This window comes from Natrix helvetica, assembly GCF_964273705.1.
Source record: "Natrix helvetica genome assembly, chromosome: Z".
NCBI classification, from domain to species: Eukaryota; Metazoa; Chordata; class Lepidosauria; order Squamata; family Natricidae; genus Natrix; species Natrix helvetica.
Window position 1 is genome coordinate 59561634 of NC_138554.1, and position 21625 is coordinate 59583258.

Below are 21625 nucleotides of genomic sequence, written 5' to 3' on the forward strand. Positions count from 1 at the left end.
TCCAACCCACTCACTGTCTCTTTAAATCAGGCCTATTTGCCTAAATGGTGAAAAATGGCCAAAAATGAAGGCCAAAGTCAGCTGACCAGTATGCATGTGCACTGGAGCTGACAGGGCAACGCTTCATGTGCCCTAAGAAATGGCTCCGCGTGCCATAGGTTCGCCATCATGGCCCTAGGCCTTGCTTTGGGCACACCTAAGTTTAATGGGGAGCCACGTATGATTGAATGTAAGAATAGTGTGTGGAACTAGCTTTGCTTAAACTAATAAGTGTTGCTTTATTATTGATCTGATTTCACTTTTAGATACTAAGTATTTTTATTTTAAAAATTATTAGTTTGTCTTAAGGATCTCTCCTTGTGCTTTACAATGTAAATGTATGTCTTACAAGGCAGGAAGTGAAACATTTCTGACTATAAATGGAGCAGATTCTATAAGAATCTAGGTTCTTTAACAGCTTTCAGTAGTGCTAACTATAGTGAAAGATAACCTTTGTAATGATTTAATTATTTTTTACCAATCATTTACTGAATTCTAGTTAATAAATTTCTAGTAATAGTTCTAAAGCTAAACCACCATTTTTTTTGAGTTACAAAGTTTTTGTTGCCATGATTGATTGTTCCTCCTTATTGGAGCTTTCTGAAGATAACCACTATCTCTTATTTTCTTAAAAGGTAGGATCTGATATTTTTTTGCTTGGCACCATTATCAAATCCTGAAATAAACCAGTCATTTTGTATTGGTATTCAAGGAGGAAATTATTTATGTTTTTGGATGATGTAAAGATAAATGTTTACTGAAATGATGATGTAGTGAAAAAGTTTTGTTTCTTTATTCCAGAAGTTGTCCTTAAAGAACAGAATTTGACTAGAGGTCCTTAAGAACTGAACTCATCCACCTGGTTAAGGACAGGAAGCATTCTGCAGAAATTATTCATTGAGGAAGAATCTGTGAAGAAAATATGACTGCCCAAGAAAAGCTTATAGTGACTTCAGTAAGATCAACTGCAATAAAACTTGTCATCCCCTTGTGGATGGTTCAGGTAATGCTAGTAGGAAATGTTTTGTGTGGGCATGTGCTTATTTGGCCAGCAGATGCCAGCCATTGGCTAAATATTAAAATAATAATTCAGGAACTGATAAACAGAGACCATCATGTCAGCATCCTGATTCCGACAACATCTCTCTTCATCACACCTGGAGATATCTCAGCTGCCAATTTTGAAGTATATTCTGTTCCCTTTACGAAGGAAGAGTTTAATTCTTTGATCATGGATTTGATAATAATGTGGTGGAATAACAAACCATCTATTATAACCTTTTATAGATTTTATCAGGAACTAGGGAAATTGATGGAGAAATTAAATAAATTAAATCGGAAAATGTGTGAAGCAGTTTTATCTAATCAAGAACTAATGTCTAAGCTAAGGAACGCTAAATATGATGTGCTTCTTTCTGATCCTGTGATGCAATGTGGTGATTTGATTGCTTTGAAGCTGAACATCCCATTCTTATATACGCTGAGGTTCTCTCCAGCCTCAACAGTGGAGAGACATTGTGGAAAAATGCCTGCTCCTCCTTCTTATGTTCCAGCTATTTTATCTGGGCTCACAGACAAAATGTCATTTGAAGAAAGGATAAAAAATATTATCTCTTACTACATTCAAGACTATATTTTCCAAAAACATTGGGGGGAATGGGATTCCTATTACAGTCAAGTTTTGGGTAAGTCATTTTTATTCATTTATTTACTTCTCAAGTATCATTGGTGTATTTTTCAGTATTGAAGGAAAACAGTTGGATTAAAAGAATTTTCATAAAGCAGAATTAGAAAAGTCTCATTCTGAACATATAAATTAAATATATTGCTGCAGGTTAGAATAGATATGCCTGTCAATCCTACTTGTGTGATATTGGCTAGGGTTGATGGAATTGTAAAAGATCTGGGAGAAAAAAACTGAGGTAGATAATTTTCCTACCTGACAGTAATTTCACTTGAGCAAGTTTGGTATTTTATGTATTTAAAAAATAGATGAGATAGTCTTTTTCTTTCAGAGGTGCTTATGAGGTGAAGTCAAAATGGCATCTGTGCTGATATGCTCAAAGCTTCATTTGTGTTGCATATGTAAAACATATAAAAACATGCAAATCCATCGACTCATTTTGATCTTAAACAGTTATACACCCAGCCTCCTTTTGTTCCTTTTGTTCTCTTTGTTTTTTATTCTTCCATTTGTCTAGGTTCTGTTTTTGGCCAAACATGGCAGCGAGGTTGTCATATTTTGTTTGCTATTTCACAGATCTAGATATATGATTCTTATGGAAATTCACAAGTCCTATAAATTGGATGTACCATCTCACTTTAAATTTGCGTTCTGCATATTTATTTACTGTTTAATAAATAAAAATAAACATAAAAGAGAAGGCCAGCTGAATGTAATGTATTTAGTAACAAGTATAATTTTGCTTTCCCCCTATATAAAAAGATAGCACCTTGTTATTAGCACCACTAGTTCTGTTCTGAAGTTTTCTGAAAAACTGATAAGTTATGGATAATCTCATACAGAAAAACAAGGTGTGCCCATTTTCCTCGAATATTAGTTGTATTTATGTTAATAGTAGTTTGCTTATAACACAAGGTGAGCCTTTAATTCTATGTATCCCAGAATTGGGGTGGGGGTATCAGTCTTCAAATACCAGTTTAATCAAAACAGCCACAGATCATTAACAGAGTAATTGGGCAGACAAGAATTGGAATTCAAGAACAACTAAAGGACTAGAGACCATCTGCCTTTGACCTGGGGAGTTCACTTCTGCTTCTGTCTCTAGAATGTTTTTCCATGGCCGTGTTGGAAATAAACTTGCTGAATCTTCTTAGGAAGGAAAAAAGAGATTTGAACCTTCAGGTCACTAAAACCTATCCAAATATGAAGATATTTAATAGGATTTTAAAAAACAAATGGTACTGCTGCACCAAGAATAAATTCACCTGTAAATTGCAGGGATCAGAAGCCTTCTCAAAGAGACTCTCAGCCTCTACCCCTTTTAAATTATTGGGATTTTTTTTTTTTTTGCTAACCACGTCATAGTGCCTAACTCTTCAAACCAGCTATTCTTTGAGCCAAACAGATATGAGAAGGATACCCTACATTTGAGCATATTTTGTTTTTGTGATATTGGGAATATCTAGTACTAACTTGCTATTTAAAATGATTGCATTTTCAATTGTGGGAGTAAAGCATGCCCTTCTTTAAAAAGTAACTACATAATCTGCAACTAAATGCTTTTATTGTTCTCCCTCCTCACCATTGTGGTTAAGAAAGAAATGGGCTAGCATGTTAAAAAAATAGTTCAGTTTTGCTTTTGGAAGCACCCAGTTTAACAGGATCAAGGTTTTTCTGTCCATTTCCCCTCCTAGTGAGAAACCTGTCCTTTTTTTTTTTTTTTTTGCATTCTTTGGTTGGATCCTGGTCCAGAAGCAATAAAGATCTGATCTCTGTTGCCATTAATAAACCTATCAGGTTTATTCATAAATAAATAATAATTTGAAACACATTTTAACTTCCAGTGGAATATTCAATGTAAGAAATTCTTTGTTAGATATTAAAACTTTGGCTCCATTTTTATTTACACTTCTAAATAATACTGGAAGAATGAAACAACTTTTTCTTTATGCACAGAGTACTTGGATTTATGAATCCATATGGATCAACAGGAAACTGGCTCATAATTTCAGTTATTTCAGTTTTGTATTAGCCAAGTTATCTTAATAACGAAATCATTTAAAAAAGGGCAGCAACAAAGATTACACACATGTATAGGTTTGTATAATTATTTGTAACTGTGGATTTCTGGGAATAGATATACTTTTTAAAAAATCAAAGTCTAGGACCTGTTCTATCTTGTATTGGTCAAATGTTTTGATTTTTATTCACTGCTTTCATTTCCTCCTATGTTCCCAGATAACTGGGCAAGAATCCACAGGATCTGCAATTTACACTACACATTCAATTCCATTGTAGCTTTATAATTTGTATTCCGTGTAATTCAGATGACTCACTGCAGATTAATTTTCGGAACAAATACAACTTCTAATTCATCAAATTGAATTTTTTTAAAAAATGAATCCCCCCATTCCCCCCCCCCCTGGTCAGCCATCTGTTTCAGTTGCTGTTTCCTTTTTAGGTTTATCCATATGGTCTGTCCATTTTAGGTTTATCCATATGGTATGTGAATTCAGTACGCTCATCATAGCTAGTTAGATAGTTTTTTAAAGTATTACCCAATGCTAATGGAAGATTCCCTATCAAGAAAGTTGATCTATTTTGGCCCTCCAATGAACAATGCATAGTTTTGGGAAAGTTTTGCTCACCCTTGATAACATGTTTTTTTAAAATGTTGAGTAACATTCAGTTGAAAACATAAATGTATTGATTTTGAATATTTCTGAAATCAGCATCACTAAACCTATTAAGTACCAGTGCAGAAAAAACAAGCAGTACATAAATGTATTTGAATATAAGCAGTATTTTCTATCTATAGGGAGACCCACAACACTGTGTGAAATAATGGGTAAAGCAGAAATATGGTTAATCCGAACCTACTGGGATTTGGAATTTCCACGACCTTTTCTACCAAACTTTGAATTTGTTGGAGGTCTGCACTGCCAGCCAGCCAAGCCTTTATCTGAGGTAATTATATCCGTCATTGATCTGGTAATAATAAAGCTTTTTCAAAGGAAGTACAACAGGGAAAAGATCCCTTAGAAGCAGCATTTTTTTTCTTTAAATTGTGGATTTTCTTCTTTGTCTCAGTTTGTGGAAACTGAAAATACAGGCAGCTATAGAATGAAGATGATCTGAAATTATAGTAAGATTTGGGGACAGACATAGATGTATTCTTGAACTGCAGCTTGCATCGTAATGATTGAAAAACAGAAATGGATTGGTGAAAAGAGATCTCAGTAGTGAATTAAAATGAAAGAAGGTCTTGTTTAATAAGAGTTCTGGAAGACCTCTTCAAGATCTGAAAAACCATGTTAGGGACAGATCATCATAGAGAAAATCTATTTATATGATTGCTAGGAGTCAATATTGATTTGATAGTACATACTCCCCCTTTTGCTTAGATTCAAAGAATAACATATTCTCTGTTAGTAAATCACAATCTCCACAAGGCAAACTCTGGTCATCAGTAATCCCAGGGAAGCAAATCCCAAATTACCAAGCAAGTATGCGGATTTTGCAGATGTATTTGGAGATGAAGAAGCAGCAGTCCTTTTCTCACACAACTGCAACAGTGCTATAGACTTAATTCAAGGAGCTAAAATACCTGCTAAGGTGTTATTGGTTTTAAACCAGTGTTTGGACTCTAACTTGCAGAAGGACTTAATTAGATCTTTGACGTCACCAATTTCAGCAGCTACCTTTTTCATCCCCAAGAAGATTCCGATACCACAAACCAAGTGGTGAGGTTCCCATGTGAATTGTTCATGACTACAAATGGTTGAATTCTGTGATGGTGAGACACTATTATCCACTACACCTAACATTGGATTTGCATCTGATGTTATTTTGTGGTGCTTTATCTGAATGACATACTAATCTACTCGAAAGACGAATCTCACATGACCACCATGAACAGGAGATTTTCAGTAAGCTAAGGGAAAACCATCTTTTAGTTAAATTAGAAAATGCTTTTGATTTAAAATAGTACCACATTTCCACAAATGGAATTGAAATGGATCCTCAGAAAGTCCAAGCAGTGTTGAGTAGCAACCCCCCCCTGCACAGTTAAGTATGTTCCGAACTTCTTAAGTTTTTGCAAACTTTTATAGAAAGTTTATCCCATGCTTTGCCCATAAACACAGCTATTGAAAAAAGGAGTCAAATTTGCTTAGATACACTCACAGTAAACTGAGGAGTTAAAACAGCTTGTTGCATGCCAACCCCTCCTTCAATACCCTGAACCATCACCCAGACTGATGCCTCTCATGTGGCTGTCAGGGCTGTTCTCTTGCAAGAGGACTGGGAGGGGGAAAGTACTCTTCATCTTGAGTACTTTTCTCAAGGCCATTGACCACTCTGAAACAAAACTATGACATTTTAAACAAACAATTATTAGCAGTCAAGCCAGCCTTCTAATAGTGGAGGCAATTTTTGGAAAGCGTGCATTGGCCCATCAAAGTCAACACTGACCTTAAAAACCTAGAAATGCTGCAATGATCCAAGGTAAGTGAGATGTAGTCCATTCTTCCTATTTGACTTCTACGTATAGTATGTCCGAGGTTTGAAGAATTTTATTCCAGACATGCTGTCCCAGAGGACTCACATTATTCCAGAGCTCAATAGGTGCCAGCATCTTACAGCCTTCTAATTTCCAACATGTACCCACACAAGGGACATTGGTGTCTTCAAGTCCATCAGGACTTAATCACTAGGATCAACAACCTCTAGACCACTTCTTTCAAGTCCCACAAGGTACCGTATTTGTTTTCAATGGAGCAAAGAATGTTAAACACAAGGGCAGAATTGTGGTTCCTTCACCTTTGAGAGATTTAGCAGCTTTGCCATGATAACCAGACAACAGGGCATGGGGGAATGTTCTAAACACTGCATAGAATATTTTTAAAAATGGTGGTCTAAATAGCAGTCAATACAAAAGGGATAGCTGGAGTCTTTCTATATCCACAGAAGGATAAACGCCACCATGAAAAGCCAGCAGAGCTGTTACAACACCCCCCCCCCCCATTTTACCCCCACACTCTTGGCATATACCCTCCCAATGTTATTATTGATTTACTTGCAATTCATGGGTACATATCTATACTAGTCATAGTGAATCTGTTTATGAAGATGGTTCACTTCATCCTTTGTAAGGGCTGCCCATTGTCAAAGACACTGCTCAACTTTTTTTGGATCATGTCTTTCATTAGAGAGCAATAGTATCCAGATTGGCTTCAATTTGCTCCCAGGTTTTGGAGGGTACTGTTCCAACTTTTGAATGTCCAAGTAAGTTTGTCTTCAGCCCACCACTCAGTTACGGATGGTAAGGTGAAAAGACTAATCAAATGCTACAACAATATTTGAGAAACTATTGCACATACAGCCAAGGCAATTGGCCCTCACTCCTAACCATTGGCAGAATTTGCATACAAATGTGTCTCATTAATTGCTATGATCCCTTTCAAGCTTTGTACAGTATACATCTGATTATCTGACAGTTTTATCAGGGAGCCTGAGTGAGGAGGGCTCCATTCCATGTGTTGTGGGTTTTTTTGCAAGAACAGCTTGTTGCCCAACACTGATAAAAAAGCAACTAGAACAGGCAAAGCGGTATACAAGAAGGTTGCAGATGCCCATTGACAGAAAAGCTTCCTATAGGAGCAGGAGATAAAGTTTTGTTATTACCACATTCTTAATCACTAAAATACTGTTTAAGAAGCTAGATGCAAAATTTGTGGGTCCCTTCAAAGTTATCCAATAGATCAATCCTGCAGCATTTCACTTACAGTTGCCCTCTCAATGAAAACCCAACCTTTCACCATTCGCCATACTCAAAAGAAAAGGCCATAGTACGCTTGCGCTTCCATCACTTGGCCACTTGATTGCGAGAAGAGAAAAAGAATGTGAAGTGATAGAGATTGTAGATTCCAGAATAAAAGGCAAAAGGAACACAGTATCTGATGCATTCGAAAGTATACTCAGAATCTGAGTAATCTCACTCTTGGGAGAAAACCAGATATGTCCATGCTCCTGAATTGATTCAGTAGTTTCACCAACATTTCCCTGGTTAACCTTGACTGACTAAGCTCCTGGCCCTCTGACCTGCTCTAAGAATCAGTAGCTGAAGGGGTTAATCAGCCTCTGTGGACCCAGCTAGGGGAGATTGGATAGTTGAATACTCCACCACTTCTGGCATTCACATCCCAAGGGGTGGGTGAGAGTCTTAACATTTTCAGCAAAGTGCCAGCTGGATCAAAGGTTGATTTGGACATGGGAGAGGAAGATTCCTTTGAAATGGCTTTACTGCCTCCCCTGCCAAGTTCACATGAGAACTCAGATTGTGAAGAAACCATTCAAGAAGGAGAGGACAGCTACAAAGGTGACATGGAAGAAGGGGTGACTGTTGAAAGAAAAGGAGTATGAGATGGAAGTAAAAGAGGGATCAGACTCCCAAAAGAGGGACCACAAATGCATTAAGTACAACCTACTGTGAATTCTGTTGACCCCTATTGTAGTAGGCTCTAACCATTACTTGAGAATATTATTGTGCATGGCATTAGTAATAATAATTTCATTAATTGGAACTTCACATGTGGTCCTAGTCTTTCATGCCTGACATTGGGTCATGAATTATACCTGTTGCAGGAATTCTATTGTTTATGGATTCCTAATTTTTCTCAATATAAGTCCGTGATGGCGAACCTATAACACGTGTGCCTGAAATGGCATACAGAGCCATGTTGCCTGGCACGCACGGCATTGCCCAATCTTCTGAGTTTCTGATGTGCATGCGCATGTGATGATCAGCTGACCTTTGCGCGTGTGGCAATGCTGGAAACTGAAGAACTGGTCGTCCATTTTCTGCTGTGCGCACTGGCCAGCTAATAATCGTGCGTACATGCATACCGGAAACCAGAAGTGTACACAGAAACTGGAAGTGCACATGCCAGAAACTGGAAGTTCATTTCCTGGCGCATGCATGCCACCTGGGCAGATCATCTTCAACAAGCACACGCTCCATTTTCAGCACTTAGTGCCGAAAAGATTTGCCATTACTGTCAACGTTCTTTTATTTCTTGTGAGCTTGCCTGTCTTGAATCGCAATGAATAAATTGGTACTATATAATGGTTAAAACTATAAATTGAAAGCCACCTTGTTTTCAGTTCAAATCTTTAATCCAATGTAAATAAATATAAATATGTGCTCTTAGTTCACCCTGCTGACAGCTGGCCATTTGCATTCTTTCAGATAGTCATTGAGGCCACTTGGAGATTTATCTGTGTCCTCTGGGTCACCTGCTTAGTGCAAATGGGTGTGGAGTTTTCTTGGAACTGCTGAAAGGACTGTATTGTAGACTGGATATAGATGATGTCATGTCCCTCTCCCTCTGTCAAGAGAGGGTTGTTTCAATTTTGACATAGATGGTCTCTTTGACCCACCCAAATCGGCAGTCCTCTTTCCAAAATGTGAACTTTGCTGTCTTCAAAAAAGTGGTCTTTGCCTTTTAAATGTAGATGGACCACTGAATCTTGTTCTGATGGGTTTGTTCTCCTATGTTATGCCATGTGTTTATGAAACAGTTGTTTTGTTTCCCCAATGTAGAGCTCTGCATGCCTCACTGTATTGTGCTCTGTATACCACAATGCTATTTGTTTCTGGGTGTTTTATCCTTTGGGTGGACAAGCTTCATTAGGGCAGACACCCGTTTTTCTGAAATAGTATAGAATCTCCTGCTTGAGCAAGGGATTGGACTAGAAGATCTCCAAGGTCCTTCCAACTTATTATTCTATTTCTTCTGCTTCTTTCAAATGCAAATTACTATATGCTGTTTTTTCCTGGTCCATCATCTGCTTGCATTATGATAAAAAATTATGTGATTTGAGCACACTAATCATGGCCAACCAAAGAAAATGTAACATTTCATGCCATGATAATGAGGTCTGATTCTTTTTTTTCTTTGCTTACAGGAAATTGAAAATTTTGTACAGAGTTCAGGTGAACATGGCATTGTAGTATTTTCCCTTGGTTCACTGGTTCAAAACTTAACAGATGAAAAAAATAATATAATTGCATCAGCACTCAGCCAGCTTCCACAGAAGGTCAGTCTCCTAGGTGTAAGTCATACGCACAAATTTCTATGAAGGAGAATACTTTATGGATAATCCAAAAATCTTCATTTTCTTCTCCAATAAATTTCTGACTTACTGATTTACAAAGGATGCTTATATTTCATAATTTTCATTTAATTGAACTGTGTCTAAAATTTTCTTATCCTGATAACTTTTAACTTCTTTGGAGTTTGATAATTTAGAACATATGCATTTTCAATTGATTGTATGTAATTTACTTCTTTCTGAAAATTCCCACAATACTAAGGAAGGGATTGCAAATACTCTCTGTTAAAACTCATATTTTCTATTAACTTTATGATAAAAGACACAAGAAATACATTCTAATACATCTAATTCTGGTTATGCAACATAAATGTTTTAAATGCAAGAATTTAAAACAAGAATTACTAGTACAATGAGTTCCCTGTTTTATTGTCATAAAAAATAATGGCCTGTAATTTTATTCATTTATTGCATTTAATTATCTTGCAATCCTTGGAATTTCAGCAATTTTACAAGAATGCAACATTAAAAGATCCATGACCCAAGTCAATCACCCAAACAAACTCAAAAATCTAAAATTCATCAGCCAGGATAAATTCTAACATTGTTTGCAATTTGGACTACATGGAATAGTATTCCAATTATTTTACCCTAGGTTATCTGGCGGTATAAAGGGAAAAAGCTAGAAATGCTTGGAGCCAATACCAGGACCTATGATTGGATACCACAAAATGATCTTCTTGGTGAGACACCTTATGCTTTTTTAGACTGAATACAACAGCCCCTTTGCTCGTATCTTAAAGGATTTTGTCAGAACATTTTCATTTTTTTATTCCAGGCCATCCAAAGACCAAAGCATTTATAACACATGGTGGAAGCAATGGAATTTATGAAGCCATTTACCATGCAATTCCCATAGTAGGAATTCCCCTCTTTGCAGATCAGTTTGATAATATTATCCATATGAAGGTGAAAGGAATGGCTGTGGAACTAGATATCCATACAATGAAAGCAGATGATTTAGTAAATGCTGTGAATACTGTCATTCATAATGATATGTGAGTTGTTTATAAACTCTCTTCGGAATATAGATTATGTCTAAGATATTAATAGTAATCAATTTGCTGGTTTTTTTCTTTGATGTCATGATTATTTTTGTAAAAATAGTAATTCTGGTTACTTTACCAGTTATTTTATCTCAATTAGGCCCAATTTTCGTATATCTATAAGGAGATAACAGTAGAATGGGCGTTGGTTCTTACCTGATACGCTCATTTTCTGGTAGAGTAGAAACAGCAGCTAGACTGGGTATGCTCCATCCATTAACCAATTGGACTGAGTCTACACTTATGATGTCATCGGGCCCTTGTGGCTCTTCCCCAGTTTCAGATGAAGGAAAACTGTAGACTCAGATGAGAATTATGAGCAAAAAGTGAAAGTCCATAGTCACTGTATATCTCTCCTCCGCACAAGACATTCCCTTGCATGACCCATACCAGGGCGGGGCTGACTGCTGTCTCTACCAGAAAATGAGCGTATCAGGTAAGAACCAACTCCCATTTTCCTGTTATTGTAGAGACAGCAGTAAAGCTGGGACGTATCAAAGGCTGGACTGTCCACTACTGTGTTCCCCCGAAAATACGACAGCGTCTTATTTTTTTTTTACTTACAAAATATGGCCTTTGGCTTATTATAGGGGAGGGCTTATTGTTTTGGGGTTGCCCGGGTGGCTGCTCCCTTGCGAACTGGCTCCCGAAGAGCCGGGCACAGCTTCAGGGGCGAAGCAGCCATGAGATGACCAAACTCACGAGCAACCACCCGGCAAACCCCCTCTCCAGCCGGGCAGAGCACCATTCACTGACCTAGGGGGTATCCCTAAGGCACCAAGCCACGTGGCATTTTGCCTGCTCCCCAGCTCCCGCGGCTTGGCACATTCGGGATACCCCCTAGGTCAGTGCAAGGAGCTCTGACTGGCTGGAGAAGGGGATTGCGCGAGCGCCTGTTCCGCCCCCAGCAGGCATGCCTCCTAACCTCAACATGTCCAGCTCTCGAGTGCGCTTTGTGGTTGTGTGCTGGGTGCTGGAAGACTGTCCAGAAGACTCTCTTACAGAGAGTTCCAGCAGCCAGCCTACAACCATAGAGCGCACTCCTAGAGCGGCCACTGCTGGAAGACTCGGCAGCCAAATTTGGGAATTTGGAACCGGAGAAGACGTTATGCTTGGAGCACGGCTGCTGCTGCTGCTGCTGCTGCAGCAGCAGCAAGGGGAGCTGGGCCTGGACATGTTGAGGCAAGGGAGGAGCTGCCTGGCAACTCCCCCCTCCAGCCAGGCAGAATGCCATTCCCCAACCTAGCAGTACCCCAAAGGCGCCAAGCAATGTAAGCGCCTTTCTCCCCCGGCTTCTGCGGCTTGGCGCCTTCAGGATACCGCTATGTTGCTGAGCGGTGCTCTGCCTGGCTGGAGGGGGGATTGTCTAGGGGGTTTATTTTCGGGGGTGGGCTTATATTTTTGCCCACACGAAAAATGTGGCAAGGCTTTAGTTTCAGGACAGATTGTATTTTCGGGGAAACACGGTAGAGTGAGAAATTGTAATAAAAGGTCCGTTAGGGCACAAGCACTTGTTGTAGCACCCTGTGCCCAAAAGCCGCGTCAGCCAACTTGTAATGACGTATGAAGACTGTGGGAGATGCCCAAGTGGCCGCCCGGCAGACTTCTTCCAAAGTGGCTTGAGTGGACCAAGCGCTGTGTGTAGAGTGAGCTATAATGTTTGCAGAGACCTGTATGGATTGAAGTTCATAAGACAGTTTAATACAGGCTCTTATCCAGCACCCCAGACTAGACAATGAAGCCTTGGTACCCAAGGAGTTCTGACGAAAGGAGATGAAGAGAGCTTCCGAGTGGTGGAACGAGGCGGTGTGGTCGATGTAGATCTTAAGGGCACGATGTATGTCAAGAGTATACCACTTGCGCTCCCTCTCGTGACGGGGAGACGGACAGAAATCAGGTAAGGTCAACTCCTGACCTCGGTGGAAACAGCTATTGACCTCCGGTATCCAGTCGGGTCCAGTCTTAAGACAACTCGGTCTGGATGGAACACGCACAAGTCATGCCTGACTGAAAGAGCAGCCAAATCAGAAATATGTCTGGCTGAGGTTACAGCCACCAAAAACAGTGTTTTAAAGGACAACAGTTTCAAAGAAGTAGATATCATAGGTTCAAAAGGCACAGAAGTCAAAGCCTCTAGGACATGAGGCAAGTCCTGAACATCCTCCAGAAGCAGTGGAAGTCTCGAGTAATACCTGGGTACCTGGTTTTTGTCTGCCGTCGTGAACAGCTCTAGGACTAAGAGGCTGAACTGTAGTGTCAGTCGACGGAAGAGCTCCACCTGATCTATCGTTGTCTGGCTCAGCCAGTCTGTTTGGATGTTGGAGACCCCTGAGATGTGTTCTGCCCTGAGAGATGACAGGTGGGATTCCGCCCACTGGCACAACAGGTTGGATTCCTGCATCAGGGCAAGGAATGAGTTCCCCCCTGTCTGTTTATGTGTGCCTTGGTCGTGGTATTGTCCGTGAGGACTAATATGTGACGGGTCTGAACTCTGTAGTGGAAGTGTCTGAGGGCGAGGCGAACCGCCCACAATTCTAGCCAATTTATGCTGTTTTGGCTCTCTTCGAGGGACCACTGACCCTGAGCCACTAGGTCCTGCATGTGTGCCCCCCATCCTGTCAGACTTGAGTCCATCGTAAGTGTGAGACGGCACTGCTCTCTGAACAAGGTCATTTGCAAAATTTCCCGGGACTGCCACCATTTGAGAGAGTGTAATACCTGTCTGGGAAGGGGGGCCCTGAGAGGAGGGGGCCCTGAGAGGAGAGCTGCTCCTGTCGGCCTTTTGATGTGGAAGCATGAACTATTGAAGGCTCCTCCTGTGAAACCTGGCCCACGGGACAATCCCGAAGCAGGATACCATCTTGCCCAAGACTTGGGAGAGAAGAAGAAGGGATGCCTTATGTAGACATAGCGCCTTCCTGACAAGTTCCCTCAGACTGAGAATGCAGTTGGATAGGAACACCCTCTCCACCATGGTGTCTACCAAGAAGGCGAGTGCTGGGAACAAGGTGACTCTTTTTGAGATTTACCCCGAACTCGTGATTCCGCAAGGTGTGAATGGTGAGGGTGATATCTCTTTCTGACTGAACCGGAGTCCTGGACAACAAGAGGATGTCATCCAGGTAACAGAGAATCCGAACAGGGGATGACCTGATGTGGGCGGCTAGTGCTGACAGTACCTTTGTGAATACCCTGGGGGCAGAGGATAGACCTAACGGAAGAGCTTGGTACTGGAAGTGCCTCCCCCCATAGGAGAAGCGGAGATATTTTCGGTTGTCTATGAAGATGGGGATATGAAGGTAAGCTTCGGTCAAGTCTACCGAAGTGAGGAAGTCGCCTTTCTTGACCGCCTGGAGGATGGTATGCAGAGAATGCATTTTGAACCGCTGATAGACAATGTGGTGGTTCAGTGTTTTTAGATCTAAAATTGCTCTCCATCCCCCGGAATAAAAACCCTGCCCTTCGTGATAAAAACCCTGCCCTTTGTGAGGAACCGGTTGGATGGCCCAGATTTCCAACAGGTGCTGAATGGCCTGTTCCATCAGTGCCCTCTTGCGAGGACATCGAGAGACCGGGCATGGCACGAAGTGTTCCTGGGGGATGGAGAGGAATTCTAGCATGAGACCAAATTTGACTGTTTTGAGTACCAATTGTCTGTTGTGGTCTCCTCCCAGCGATGGGCAAAGAACGCCAGGCGGCCTCCGATCGGAAGAGAGTCCAGATAGTCATTTCCTACATGAAAAATGGTGGTTGCCTCCTGCACAGTAAGATTTTTTTGGAGGGGAAACGCTGTGTGTTTCTACTAGACCTGTCCTGGTGAGATCCCTGTCTGGGAGTGTAGGATTGGAGTCCGCCGGTCGAAAGGGCGACCTCCTATAGAAGGGAGCGGGCCGATGTCCTGTTTCTTGTAGATGGATGAAAGGACCTTGCGCTTGTCTTTAGATTCCGTGAGGTACAAGTCTAAGGCATTACCAAATAATTGGGTGCCACTGAATGGGGAGGCTGCTAGTCGCCACTTGGTACCAACATCCGCCTGCCATGGCTTGAGCCAAAGCAGACGCCTGGCCGTGACCGAAGAGGCCATGGCTTTAGAAGCGAATCTAGCAGCATTAAGGGAAGAATCAGCCGCAAATTCAACCGCTGCCCTGATCTTGTTGAGATCCCTATGTGATCCAGTGTCAGTAGAAGCGATGCGCTCCTGAAGCTGTTCAATCCAAACAAGGCCGCTGTGGAGAAAAAGGAAGTGGCCATAGAGGCCCTAACAGCCCAGGCCCCAGCCTGATAGTTTTTGACTAAGGCTTGATCTGACCTTTTCTCCTCAGGCTTGAGAACCTCCTCAGGGGCTCCAGAGACCACAGTAGGTGAAGACAGGGTTGCAACCAGTGCGTCCAGTGGTGGAGTCTCAAAGAACTTGGTGAGGTCTGGTGCAATGTTGTAGAGACGTTTGTCAAGGTTGGTCGGCTGTAGACCTGTGCCTGGAGACTTCCACTGCTTCTGGATGATGTTCAGGAATATTTTGGGAACAGGGATCACCTCGTTTTCCACCGTGGGTTTGGTGAATGGGATACTGGGACCCTCAGTTGAAGCCTGTTCTGCCGGTTTATCCTGTGAAGTAGAAGCTGAAGCAGAAGATGGTAAGTTAGCAGCTTTAATGGCCTTAAGAAGAAGGGACTTAAAACGATCAGTTTTGAATAATCCAGCAAAGGCAGGAGTATCTGGGGTGACCACCTCGTCATCAGACAGGTCTGAGTCCCACAGGTTATCTTGCTCCCCACCAATTGAGGCCTGAGAAGTAGAGGCAGAGGGATCAGGTTGCTGAGACGCAGAAGATGTATGCTTATGGCCATGTGATGGAGCAGATTGGGGTTGCTGTTGTAGGCCAGCAGCCATGACCTGTTTAATGGTTTTAGCAATGATGGTTGCCATATTAGCAGGAGAGGTGTACATGGTGGGGGGAGGGGCAGAGCCATGTGTAACCGGGAGGGAAGCCTGTTCAAAGGTGCACTCCCTATTGAGAGGGACATCAAAGAAATTGCCTCTGTTGTCAGGTTCCATCAAAGACGAGGACTCCGAAGAAGACAATTCCCCTTCTTAATAGGCCAGGGGATGGTGGGGTCAGGGCCCATGGGAGGCAAGACAGGTGGAGCTGAAGATGCCACTTGGTGATCCTCAGAGGGAGGACTGGGCAGTTAGAATATGTTATTGTTTTGGGGCCCTCTGAATTTCTTTCTCAATGGCCTTCTGCCTGCGCTCTTCTGCCCTGGTAGTCGCTTTAGAGACCCTGGGGTTTACTCCTGAGGAAGGGGCCTCTTTGGCTTGCCTCTTCCTGCTGCTCTTTGCCCCTGATGGCCCTGCCTTCTCTAATGCTACATTCGTATCCATAGCTGGATCAGCCATTTCCCCAAACATAAATCAACACCCCAATAAGATAAGTAACAGTCTCACCCGTTTGCTGGCGAGGTGCTCCTGATCCGGTCCACCTGGGATGATCCTGCGTTGCTGGGCACTCCAAACGGCTGCTGTAGAGTTCACACCTTTTTTAAAGCGTCCAAAATGGCCAATTTTGTTTCTCTGAGGCTTTTCCGAGCCTCAAAATGGCCGCCACTATCTTTGCGGGCTTTATACCTGCAAAATGGCTGCTGATAGTAAGTGTGGCCAGGCGACCTGCAGAATGGCCACTGGACTTGCCTGGAACCGCTGTGCACGAAACGGCCTGTCGCGTTCCCTCCGAGTGCCCAGAATCAAGGAGCACCGCGGGGAAACAGCCATGGAGCCGTAGCTCGTGAGCAGGCCGATATGATTGCAAGGCAGGCTTCCTGAGCAAACTCGTGACCGCAGGCAATCAGACGGCTGACGAGAGGCAGCCAAAGATCAGTTTCGAATTTCCCTCCAATTTGTAGAATAAAGGATTATTTAAGGAACCAATTTAAAGGAACAATTTTTTTTTTGAAAAATTCACCAATTAAAGATATAATTAATTTGGAGGAGAGATCAATTCTCACAGCCAGTCCAGGTTGGACTGAATCTGAAACTGGGGAGAAGACATAAGGGCCCGATGACATCTTAAGTGTAGACTTAGCCCCATTGGTTAATGGACGGAGCATACCCAGTCTGCCATCTCTACGATAACAGGAAAATATGTACTTTTGAGCATTTTACTGGACTGGATTCCCTTCCAATTATCTGTGCTACTTAGGACTAAATAGAATTTGGAGCGTTATCCTTTCCCCGGTATAGAATGCATTTGTGCTTTGTTCAGTATACCTAAATTCATTGTTCAGAAAAGGATCTTAAAATTCTAGCTAACTTTTTGATAATATTTTTTATATATGAAAATGAATAGAATGCAAGTGTTATTGAAGATAAAATAGTATTTTAATGGAGTATAAATTAGCTAGCAGTTATAATAGTAATGAACTTACTTTGGGTAAGAAACTTTTAACAGGCAGTAAGCCAATTTGAATTTTGACAAATCACTAAATTGTTTGATGTAAAGTCCATAAGTGCTTGAAAACTGAAGTTCTTAAAAACAATAGAAAGCAGATTTCTGACTCTTTCCTAATTTATTCTTTTCCTTGTCCTTTATTTTTTCCAGTTTTAAGAAAAATGCTTTAAAAATATCTCAGTTCCATCATGATCAACCAATAAAGCCACTGGACCGGGCTATCTTTTGGATTGAATTTGTCATACGTCACAAAGGTGCCAAACATTTGCAAGTAGCTGCCCATCACTTGTCTTGGTATCAGTATCACTGTCTGGATGTCATAGCCTTCTTGATTGGCTGCACAGTAGTTTTTGCATTCATCGCTTTTAAATGCTGTTCATACTGCTTTTGGAAATGTGGCGACATTTTACAAAAATCAAAAACAGATTAATTTTTCTGGGACTGAGTCCCCAACACCTGATTAACATAGTTTATGCTCATACACTGTACACTAAGATTTATGTTAAATGTTTCCATATAATTAGATTCCATTCATAACATTAAATTTTATTTTTATGTGTAAAGTGTTAACAAATTTAGTTTTGATTTGATTGGTAGTTAAGTGATTGAAGTAGAAATTGAGCTCTAATGAGAAGTAATTTTTTGCAAATGCTTCTCTATAATTTTCTCCAAATCAAATTGTTACTTGATTTAGAAATTCATATGTAATTTTTTTCCTCAAAATGCCAATCACTTATTTAAAAATGTTTATGGAAGTATCTAATACAGGAGAGAGAATTAGACTAAGTGATGTACTTATCTTCAGCAGTCAAACACATACATGAGGAAAAGTCAGATTAAACAGTAATTTTATATAGAACTTTTGATTGTGTTGCAGTGTAGCTGTTCTGATGAATAGATATTTGCTATTGCTACTAACAAACAAGAGTTAATGAGTATCCAACAGTTGCTGCTTTCACAATAGTTTTTATAACTTCTAATAGAAAATACTTGCTCTGAGGCCAAAAAAACCCAAGTATCTTGGAGAGCCTTCACTTGAATTCACTGCTTGTCTTGTGCAATATTTTTATCAATAAATGGGCTTTACAAGCTGTAAGGGGTTAAAGGGAAAATTCCAAGATTTGTTTTCTCAAGATTTAAAACATTTTTTAAAAAATGGATTATGCATCTATCATGGCTACCGTCCCCCAAGCCAAGCTTTGCATATCTGACAGCCTGACATTTGGGGTGGGAAGGAAAATCTAAGCATGCCAACTAAGGAATGAAAAGCAAACACCTGCTTGTCAACATTACCCATCGGAGTGCAAAGCAGAAAAGTCCATCAAACCAAAGGCCCATTAACCAAAAAAGATACCAGTACCTGATTAAATGTTTGCTGATAAAAAGAGGAAATGGCCAGGGAAAAGGGAATGTTAATTGTGTAGAGTCTGCACCAAAATGCCAGAACTCGCTTCGTTAAACCTCTGTAACCATTTAAGCTCCAGTAAAGTATACTCTTGGCAAAACAATGGCCCAGGATCTTTCTTTGCTAGGTAAATAAATGGGATGGTTGACTGCATTGTTTTCTTACAACTGTGAATAAAATGTTTAAGACAAGACACAAAATATTTTGCCTCCAGCAACCAACTGGTTTTGACTGTAATAAATTTACAATTCTCTCACAAAATTATCTTCTTTTTCTATGCAGAGGAAAAAATAAAAATAGTGCATTCCTTGATATACTGTCCTTGAGAGAGCACAATTCATTTCTATCCTCTAGGGTATTCTGTTCTCCTGCTAGCATGACTAGACTCCAAGGGATGGGGTGTATAGAGGAGGGAAAAACAGTCAGTCTCTTTTCCTCTTCCACATAGGAAATACTATATCTAGGAGAATAGTCAGTCTGTTCTCCTAGATATAGTATTTCCTACCTGGAAGAGGATCATTTTAAATTAAGGTGTCTTTTTGAGTACATGCTGTATTAAAACGAGTTAACCAATTGCATTACTTATTCTAGGCACCATTAATATAAAAGCTTTGGGAGAAATTCCTCTTTCTGGCCTTTTAATGCTTTTATTCCATAAAAGAAGAAAACAACACAAAAAAGTTAAAAGAAAACACCATTTTTAATAGAAATACAAGGGTTTTGAAGTCAGAATATTAACCCTTTCATTGACAGCAATGCATTTTCTATATAAATTATAACTGATTTCTAATCTCATAGTTTGTTTCAAAAATACCCAACCACGCTTTCAAATTGGTTAATCAATTGTTAATGTTATATTAAAATGATTTTATTAGCAATTATACATAAACTGCATTATATTCCTATGGTGACAAAATAACAAGATTGGTAAAGAACACCAGGTATTGCTATTTTTTGTTTTATTTTAGAATAGGAAAAAGAAGAAATGTTATTTGTAGAACCAAAATGTCCAGAAACTTTATACCTCTAGCCTTTTCATTAGAGAATGACTATAATTTACTAGAATATCAGGCTATTCCTACTATAATATCAGATAGAGAATTTGCTTCATCTCAGGTATGAACAGCATTCTTACTGGCAGTAAATTGCAATAAATAGCATGGGACTTGGTTAAATAAATTAACATGGAACTGTTCACTGGCCATCATTTTCCAAAAGTTTCCTTTTTCTATAACAAAACTATGCACTTTCCTGAGTCTGAGATTCCCATATTTATATTTTTATGGAGTTATTAATAGATATGCCACAATTTAAATATATTGGATAAGAATGGAAATTTATTTGGGTTATCATTACCTAGAACAACCCTGACAATGTCTCTTTTTCTGTCTCATGCTGAGGCCTGAATGCCTGAAATGACATTGACAAATTAATCATTAATCTTTCTTTTTTAGAAGCCAGAAAGCATCAAGTCCATGGAATTTGACTATTAGCAATTTATTATAAAAAAAAGAAATGATAGCAATGTAGAATACAACAGTATTTGTGCTCACGCGTATATGCACACACACATACAATGGACATTCTAAACAGTATGGTTAATTTGGAGAAAAAAAGGGTGCAAGTGAGGTGATTAGACGAGCATTAAACAAAATACAATCAGAGCACAGGTTCAATAACATATTACTATTGCTTTCATTATTGAACAAGCTTTGTCTTTACAAAAATTAAAACAGAAACAGAAAAACAAAAGGCGACTGCTTCAATACTGTCATACAGCCAACTATCACACACCCAGTATTTTTGCGTACTTGATAGCAGCATTCCACACTTACACCCTCCCCCCCCCCCCGAAATATTAAAAGCTACATGTAAAAAAACAGCAAAAATCATGGCAGCTAATAACTTGTGTTCAAAGGAACATATAATTAAATTATTAAGATAAACGTGTTGGGAAAATTCATCTACATTCTTTAAATGTTTGTCTTCTAAACTGCCACTTAAATGAAAATATCAACTGAAGAATCAAGCTTCGCATGTTTTTGGCCGAAATAAGTATTTCAGTTCACAGCTTACAGCATGCTTGGAACGGGGCAATTATAAATTCATCTACACAATCAAGTATGATGACTTAGGAAAATAAAAGTTTACTACTTGTAAACACGCAAATATACAAGCTTTTGCTTCCTTAAGTAACTGTAGATTCACAATACATTATCTTCTGTATCTTCCTCTTTCCCCTCTGTCTCTGTCCCGATCACATATTCTTTCCCTTTCCCTCTCCCTCCCTCGTTCCCGATCCCTGTCTCTTCGGTTATCTCGAGGCCGATCTCGTTCACGATCCCGCTCTCTCTCTCTTGGCCTGCTTCTCCGACCACTGACAACTGCTTGCGTCCGACGTAGAAAGTCATCTACCCTCATGTCATAATCATGCTATGGAAGACAGAATAAGTTTAAATATTACTAAGTTTAAAATCACAACTTCTATCAACTTTGGAGTTACTAAAAATACTTGCATCTAAAAGGCTTCCAATTATGCAGCAATAGTTAATTGTTGTAATGTTAATGTATTTAATAAAACTGTTAGTATATACTAAAGACCACTTTGATTAAGGTAATAATCTTGAAAATCTGAATTGTGCTACTACCTTCTTTTACCATGCCATTTAGGAAGGTGTCTGTCAAGAGTGGTTTCCACATATTTTCTACATGTCCTAGACTTAATTTATATTTATTCTTTGGTAACTCCTCCACTCTCCCTCGGGGCCATCCTCTTTACACTCTGCAGTTTCCACATGCTAATCTTTATTTTTATAACTGAAATTTTTAAA

At 40.0% G+C, this 21625-nt stretch overlaps 2 protein-coding genes across 3 annotated transcripts in view; one reads left to right on the forward strand and one right to left on the reverse strand.

Moving 5' to 3' along the window:
• Positions 1-1600: 1600 nt before the first annotated feature.
• LOC309401576 (UDP-glucuronosyltransferase 2A2-like) lies at positions 1601-20287 on the forward strand (the record flags this gene model as incomplete). Its single annotated transcript, XM_081970646.1, has 6 exons — positions 1601-1724; positions 4542-4690; positions 10494-10581; positions 10677-10896; positions 17540-17732; positions 20249-20287. Exons 1-6 carry the CDS (start codon positions 1619-1621, stop codon positions 20285-20287), a joined length of 795 nt encoding a protein of 264 aa, XP_081826772.1. The 5' UTR covers positions 1601-1618.
• The window catches only part of YTHDC1 (YTH N6-methyladenosine RNA binding protein C1), a 36925-nt gene continuing 34775 nt past the window's right edge, over positions 19476-21625 (reverse strand). For both annotated transcript variants that reach the window (XM_081933444.1, XM_081933443.1), the window contains one exon: positions 19476-21227. In XM_081933444.1, coding sequence (XP_081789570.1) covers positions 21009-21227 — 219 coding nt within the window. In that variant the 3' untranslated portion in view covers positions 19476-21008. The remainder of the gene's footprint in view (positions 21228-21625) is intronic.